Source organism: Dacryopinax primogenitus (genome assembly GCF_000292625.1).
Source record: "Dacryopinax primogenitus strain DJM-731 SS1 chromosome Unknown DACRYscaffold_8, whole genome shotgun sequence".
NCBI classification, from domain to species: Eukaryota; Fungi; Basidiomycota; class Dacrymycetes; order Dacrymycetales; family Dacrymycetaceae; genus Dacryopinax; species Dacryopinax primogenitus.
This window is the reverse complement of record NW_024467205.1, coordinates 715,878-723,192: the sequence shown is the minus strand read 5'-3', so window position 1 is coordinate 723,192 and position 7,315 is coordinate 715,878. Positions and strand designations below refer to the sequence as shown.

General features: G+C 50.6%; 3 protein-coding genes across 3 annotated transcripts; 1 reads left to right on the top strand and 2 right to left on the bottom strand.

The window, feature by feature from the left end:
• Nucleotides 1-740: 740 nt before the first annotated feature.
• Nucleotides 741-4,435, bottom strand: DACRYDRAFT_51770 (FMN-linked oxidoreductase; the record flags this gene model as incomplete). The annotated part of the gene is made up of 7 exons (XM_040775055.1): nt 741-1,336; nt 1,385-1,628; nt 1,679-1,707; nt 1,760-2,128; nt 3,644-3,664; nt 4,164-4,281; nt 4,328-4,435. 7 exons carry the CDS (start codon nt 4,433-4,435, stop codon nt 741-743), a joined length of 1,485 nt encoding a protein of 494 aa, XP_040629181.1.
• On the bottom strand, nt 4,422-5,052 carry DACRYDRAFT_21983 (uncharacterized protein). The gene is made up of 3 exons (XM_040772627.1): nt 4,710-5,052; nt 4,505-4,662; nt 4,422-4,441 (listed from the first exon to the last, which is right to left on the bottom strand). The coding sequence occupies exons 1-2, from the start codon at nt 4,918-4,920 to the stop codon at nt 4,634-4,636; spliced, it is 240 nt and encodes a 79-aa protein (XP_040629180.1). The 5' UTR covers nt 4,921-5,052; the 3' UTR covers nt 4,422-4,441; nt 4,505-4,633.
• Nucleotides 5,053-5,645: 593 nt separating this feature from the next.
• On the top strand, nt 5,646-6,603 carry DACRYDRAFT_116012 (uncharacterized protein; the record flags this gene model as incomplete). The annotated part of the gene is made up of 4 exons (XM_040770115.1): nt 5,646-5,779; nt 5,834-6,086; nt 6,138-6,221; nt 6,278-6,603. The coding sequence occupies 4 exons, from the start codon at nt 5,646-5,648 to the stop codon at nt 6,446-6,448; spliced, it is 642 nt and encodes a 213-aa protein (XP_040629179.1). The 3' UTR covers nt 6,449-6,603.
• Nucleotides 6,604-7,315: the final 712 nt, after the last annotated feature.

Below are 7,315 nucleotides of genomic sequence, written 5' to 3'. Positions count from 1 at the left end.
GGTGCCCTGACAAGATCCCAACCACTGTGTCCTCAAGATTTCAATGAGGGTGGGTGAGAATGGTGAGATACAAACATCCCCCCCAGCCTGCCCCCTGCTCCCCAAGTAGATCTCTTAGAGAGGGGATGATTAATCTTTTTTTCTTCTTTTTCTTCTCCTCTTCCCCCTCCTCTCCACTCCTCCCCTGCCTGTCATTATGTGTTTTTCAGCATTGTGTAACCCAAAAAAATATTCTCGAGTTTTTCTGGTAAAAACTCCTAGGTATCTTGTAGATACTGTTAATTTTATGGTGTTTCTGGTGGTGCCTGAGTGTCCTCACAAGTCCTTTAAATTCAAATAATTGACTCAATTGTGTGCATTAAATAATTATTAATTATTATCTACATGTATAATACTCTACAATACTTGGAGTAGAAAAGAAAGTGTGCCTAGGTCACGTGCTTACATGACCTAATATTGCTTACCTGATTTCGGGCCCCGGACCTGGGATCAAAAGGTGCACAGCCCATGCCGGATTACGGATTTCGTAATAGCGAAATCCGAAATCCGTAATGCGTGTCAGGGAACCCGTATGTTCTCATTGATATTAAATCGATATCAGCTGTGGAATAGTCAGTAGTAGCCTCCTGGATCAATGAATGAGTTGTTCCAATGTTGGATGGGGGTTATGGGATGTCAGGGATGGCTGGGAAGCATCGTGGGTGGATGGTCACTAGTGAGAACTATCGATTTTGGTAATTCTACATGCCCGGCACAGATGGAGAGCCACAGAAGTACGTGCAAGGCGAGGCAAGGTGACCTGCGCTATCGCCCCTCTGTGAGATATTACTTTTACCCTTGCGCAACAAGGCGCGCCGCATAAGAACGATGCCCGCTAGGGCAGCAACGAGAGTCCAAAAGTCCCGACTGTACAAAATATGCCACAACGTCAACGGCCAGAGCCCCATCCGCGCATCAATCTTTTGTCCTCGTCCGACACGGGCCAGCACGAAGCTGTGATACATCGATTCCGCTGAAGCGCCAACGACCTTGACCGGGACAAGCTTGACAATTGGACCGGCTTTGATATCGTGAGGAGGTGCTGCGGCTTTGGCATCCGGCACACGATCATCCAGCAGTTTGGCAGCAAATGCTGGATCCATCGCTGCTGGTCGGCCCATTCCACACAGTTGTGCTGTGTTGTGTTTGACAACCTCGGCGCACTGGACACGTGAACGCATGTTGCCGGTTAGGATTATACGAGGTGCGTTCGGGTCGTTTGCAAGCAGTGAAGACGCCGCCATGGCGAAACGTTCAAAGAATGGTTTGGCAGTGGAATCGCTTGACTCCATGAATGCTTCCACCAATAAGACAACGCAGTAGTGTCCTGAAGAGTAGAACTTACCCACTGCCTCATACGTCCCCCCGCTTATCTCGATAAAGTCAACCCCTCCGTGCTCGTGTATCAGTCGAACCTGTTCCAAGGCTTCTTCCTCAGTAAGACCACCTTTCGTCATGTCCCTGGAGTTTAGCTTGATTCCCAGGGCGAAAGACGAAGGTACAGTCGCCCGGATGGATGAAATGATGTCCAACAATATCTTGGTGCGAGCACGTGTGCTCCCGCCGTAGGCGTCCTTGCGATGATTCGTCTGTGAATTGGTCAGTCTTGCATGATATAAATGGTCGTCATCGTCCTCACCCGGGGCGAGAGGAATGTAGAGAGCAGGTCTGCACCACTCAGTCAACACTGGAAACCACCATCAAAATATCGCCGGCTTACATCCATGAGCGCAATGTAGCTCAACACCATCCCAACCAGTCTCATAAGCCATGACACTTGCATCCGTAAACTGCCTTACCACACGCTCGATGTCTTCCACAGTCATCTCACGAGGTATGCCGTAAAACGTCCTGTATGCGAGGGTAGCGAGCCATCCCTCTTCGGAATCCATAGGTATTGCAGAGGGTGCGAGGGCAGGAGACCACGGAGGGCGAAAGTTGCCTCGCATCGACTGGCGCCCAGGATGGTTCAGTTGCATGAAGGCGAGTGGAGATGATGGGCCGGGTTGGGGACCTTTGATAGACTTTGCAAGACGACTATATGAGTCCAATTTGGTGCGCGGGAGCATGATGAGGTCTTGACCGAGAGCTGGAGTACATTATCAGCGAATTGAGAACAAAATAATCATGCCACTCACCTTGATATCGAGGGTCTATCATCAGATTCCCTAGTATAGAATGAGCCTCGCGAAGTAGATAAATAGATTGGAAGAGACGCGCCAGTGAGCACCATTCCCCATCCACCCTCTGACCATGCTTCGTACAATTTAAAATGCTGGTCATTCGGTGGACCACCTCCATACGATGTGAGTGCCTCGTACATTGATGCCTGTTTTACTCCATATCAAATTGAGTCTACGGTATCTGCCATCAGAGCGCGTACCTTGACCAAACGATTAGGGACCACTTTGCCGCAAGGCAGAACCAGCGGGTGCCGAAGAATTTCAGTCGCGCTCAGCTCTTTCGTATGTCCATTGTTAACGCTGGACGTCATCCTGAACGGCAAGCAAGGAGAAGAGAGGACGTTGACGTGGCCCCCTCTGGTGTTCCCCTCATGGTTTATTCCCCGTTCATCATCAAAGTTCCCAAGGGTCTAAAAACGGTTATTTTGCACAAAGCACGTGAATATTTTCTACTTTTCTCATCACATAACCGATTCAGTCAGCGGAAGTCGACATCCCGGTTATTAATATCCTCCATCTATCATCTACTCGTAACAAGAAACAGAATAAGAACACCAACGATTGTCAGAATAAGAGTCCAGAAATCCTGACTGTACAGAATATGCCATAAAGTCATAGGCCAGAATCCCTTCCGGATATCAACCTTCTGCCCTCTCCCAATCCGAGCCAGCGCGAAACTGTGATACATCGTCTGCACGGAGAATCCAATGACTCGAATAGGAGCGAGGTTGACGACGGGGCCGGCTTTGATGTCGTAGGACGGAGACACAGCCATCATTTCGGGTATCCGATCATCAAGGAGTTTGTCCGCAAATCGTGGATCTATCGCCGCTGGTCTGGCCATACCACATAACTGAGCCGTGTTGCTCTTGATGACTTCTGCGCACTGGACGCGTGACCGCATGTTACCCGTTAGAATTATCCGAGGGGCGTCCGGATCGTTTGCGAGTAAATTGGATGGCACGATCGCGAAACGTTCAAAGAATGGCTTGGTAGTCAAGGAATCGTTGGGCAGCATGAAGGTTCCGGGGATATTAGACAGGTATGGTGTCGACAGGACAGAACTTACCCGCCGCCTCGAATGTCCCACCACTTATCTCGATGAAATCGATTCCTCCGTGTTCATGTATGAGACGCACATGTTCCAGCGCCTCTTTTTCTGACAGACCACCTTTCATCATATCCCTTGAGTTGAGCTTGATCCCCACGCCGAACGACGAAGGAACGGCTGCGCGGACGGAGGATATGACATCCAATAATATCTTGCTGCGAGCGCCAGTGTTCCCACCATAGGCGTCCTTGCGATGATTCGTCTGCGAATTGATGAGCTTCGTTCAACAGCGGATCAGGAAGACATTGTCCTCACTTGGGGCGATAGGAATGAGGACAAGATATCTACATGAGCTTATCAACGGAGATACAAACATGCTCAGTAGAACAAACTCACAGCCATAGGCACAATGTATCTCGACTCCATCCCAACCAGTCTCGAAGGCCATGACGCTGGCATCCATAAACTGCTGCACGACCCCCTCGATCTCCTCTATAGTCATCTCACGAGCCACACCATAACATGCCCGGTATGCGATGCTGGCAAGCCAGCCTTGTTGTGAGTCCATAGGTATTGCAGAGGGCGCGAGAGAAGGAGCCCACGGTGGGCGAAAGTTGCCTCGAGTAGACTGGCGGCCGGCATGGTTCAGCTGCATGAAAGCGAGTGGACTTGATGGACCAGGTTGGGGCCCTTTTATAGACCTCGCAAGGCGCCTGTATGCGTCCCAGTTACCACGGGGGAGGAAGATGACATCTTGTCCAAGTCCTTGAGTGTATAGTCAGTGATGTCGATGCAAAGTAGGATACGACGCACCTTGATACCGTGGGTCGATGAAGATATTGCCTGAGAGTCTCGTCCTAAGTTTAAGGAAAGGGTCTGTGTCACTAGACGTGCTGCACCACACAGTATCATTCCCCATCCACCGTGCGACCATGCTTCGTACAGTCTGAAATGGATATTGTTCGGTAGACCACCGCCAAACGTCGCGAGAGCCTCATACATCGACGCCTGCGAACTGTCAACAGCATGAAGGGACGCGACAAGGATCTGGTACCTGGACTAGACGATTTGGGATAATCTTTCCGCATGGCAGGGTGATTGGTTGCCGCAGGACTTCGGCGGCGCTCAATTCTTCCTCTCTCTTGTTGGGATTCGTCGTCATCCTACGCTGAGAGCAGAGGTAAACGCAGGAAGTAAGGACGACAACTATATTGGAGAACCTATAGCTCACTCGGCTTGATAGTGATAATAGGTGATCGGAGCGTGTCAACAAACAGTGACGAATGGATTGTCGACCTTCGAGAAGCGTAGCTGCATTCTATATATACCTTGTCGAAGCTCTGCTCGCAGTCCCAATTACTCAGGTCGAGCGCCTGTTGCTATTATAATCCGTGCAAAAGTTATCGGCGCGTATCAACAGAAGCAGGACGACTGACCGCTCACAGTACTCTTATTAGGATATCTCCATCTCACCGCTTCCTTCAGTGGTGCTAGTTTGATACGGCTGCGTTTGTTGGCGTAACAATTGCTTTTAGATGCGTAGAAGACCATCTGACTGAAATATCGAGGGATCCGTGCATCCCACACCAACTTCAGGCTGATCCGGTGTGACCACCAGGTAAGTTGTTGATTGTGTTCCGGAGCCATGTTTATCCGTCCGCATACAATGAGGTCAACCGGCGTCTGATGCTGGTGGTCCTGCAGCGCGTGCCAGCTTCTTGTCATGCCCTCTCTTCTGATCGTGATTTCCTCGCCTCGCCTTGTTCTTGTCCTTCCAAACCCGATCTCTCGCACTATTTCCACCCCCCCTTCCTTCCCCGCCTCTCGCACGAAGGGCTCCTTGACCTCTCCCACCCCCGCCTCCTCTCCATCGTCCCCCTGAAGTCGCCTCAAGAGCTAGCGACATGAAAGTGACGGTCGATAGCACGCCTCATTCTGCGCACGCTGCTCTCAGGTTCTTACAATAGCCTACACTTGATGATCGCCCTGCTGCTAGAACGGACATTCGGCTTCGTGTTGGACACCCTCTCTACCTCGATATAGTATCACCAGGAGTGATTTGGGAAGAGCTGTTTAGCTGATGCCATCGAAGTTTTCTTGTTCAGCCATGACATAGGCCGTTCCACAGACAATGAAGTAATCATCCACGCACTCCGTAAACCGTTCAGTGGGAGCGGTGACCTTCACGTTGTACTTTACCCGTATTCCTGGTCAGTGGAATCAAAGCTTCACGTGATTTGATGATGAAGTCTGAGTCGAAATGTCACGTGATTTACTCGTCTTCTGGGGTTTGACGCGTGCCTGATTGCCCTTGAATCAACCTTGAAATCAACCTTTGTCGCAGAGTGTTGTGGTATGTGTTCCCTCCATTCATGGACTTTGGAATTTTGACTTTTGTCCACAACAGCGCGCCTAGGAGGGGAGATCCACGTGCGAACCAAGAGAATCCCCTCAGCGCAAGTTGCCTGGAAACAACAAATGCTCAATGGGATACGACAGCTCAGATGTATGCTCTTACATGGGACACTTTCTAATTTAGCATTGCTCAAGGTACAAACAGATCCGCCTCAGATTCCCCTGCCCCACCAGCAAACGAGCAGTTAATGGACCGCCTTGCCCAAATTCAACAGACTTTAATCGATGGGCTGGCTCGTGTAGACCAGAGGTTCGACGGCATAGAGGGAACACTCACTGGCATAGAGGGAACACTCACCCGCATAGAGGGGAGAGTCACTCACATAGAGGACACGCTTACCCGAGAGCTGCCGGTGCCACGTGATGGGTTGCGGCGCGTCGAGTGCATGACTGCAAAGGTGCACCTATCCAGTCAAATAGCCGCGCATGCGCTAACCTTGTTTCCTCAGACTTGGAACGGTCGATGCAACAAGAAAGGGGTGCCCCGATATGCGAGAGTGCCCCGAGACGACCATGTCGCATACAATGAGATAGTATGCCCTTGTCTACTTCGTATTTCTCCTAATTGACTTGACCCTCCCTGGAATAGCCGGACATCCAGGACTTCAATCGTCTTCGCGACGCTGATAATGTGCAAGTCAACCAATGGTTGCGGTTTTACGGGCGCTCCCGACATGGTACTCTCGCCAAGAAGAAGTTCCGGCTCGGTCGGTACATTGGTCTTGATCGCTTGCAATGCAACATTCTCCTCACTGGTTAATACCAATATCACACATACTCCCATTTGTAGCCCTGATGCTTCCACTCTGCTTCTTCCATTATGTGCCCACCCATATGCCACTAATACCTGTACTCGTGCATCGTACTCGTAGACACTGGTTGTAACCACTCCTTTGACCATATGCATTGACAATCACACTCTCATCACAACCTGCAGTGAGCAGTGGGTCGGCAACGGAGCATCTACCAGCTAACTCTGAAGCGACCGGGATTGCCTAAAGTACCCAGAATGAAAGCGCGTGACGCAGAGTCGAATAAACGTCCGTGACAGTCAAGGGACAGGGTCTTCTTTGCTGCACTTTTCCGTTCTCATATTCATGCCAACTTAGGTCTGATAAGCACACCGACCTCGTCGACGATGTCGAGGTCAACGTTGACGGACGTCGATGCTGTCAATTCCCAATCACCCGCGTCCTCGCCCGACGATCCTATGCATTAAGTATGCTTTACTCGTATTCCTGGCGGGTAGAATCAAAGTATCACGTGATATGACGCCCGTCGAGCTGGGATCAGGCGGAGTGGTACATAGCTGCGCCTTCTTGCTCTTTCCGCTTCTTCCACCATCCGAGATATCTCGGCAGGCAGTCTTGCACACTTCGTACATGGAACAAACAGATCCACGGCCTCGGATTCACCCCGCACAGCCAGCAGACGGACAGTTAATGGACTGCCTGTGCTTATCGCCATCCGCGTGGCGTTGTACCCGTCCTTACTGATCCAATCACCATACAAGACGTGGCCAAGGTAGAACAGTATCGTAACCACGTCCACGAAGCTATTTGTACGTTCATCTTCTCATTCCTTACCAAACAAAGCTCAACCTTTGTGTTGCATAAGATCATCCTCC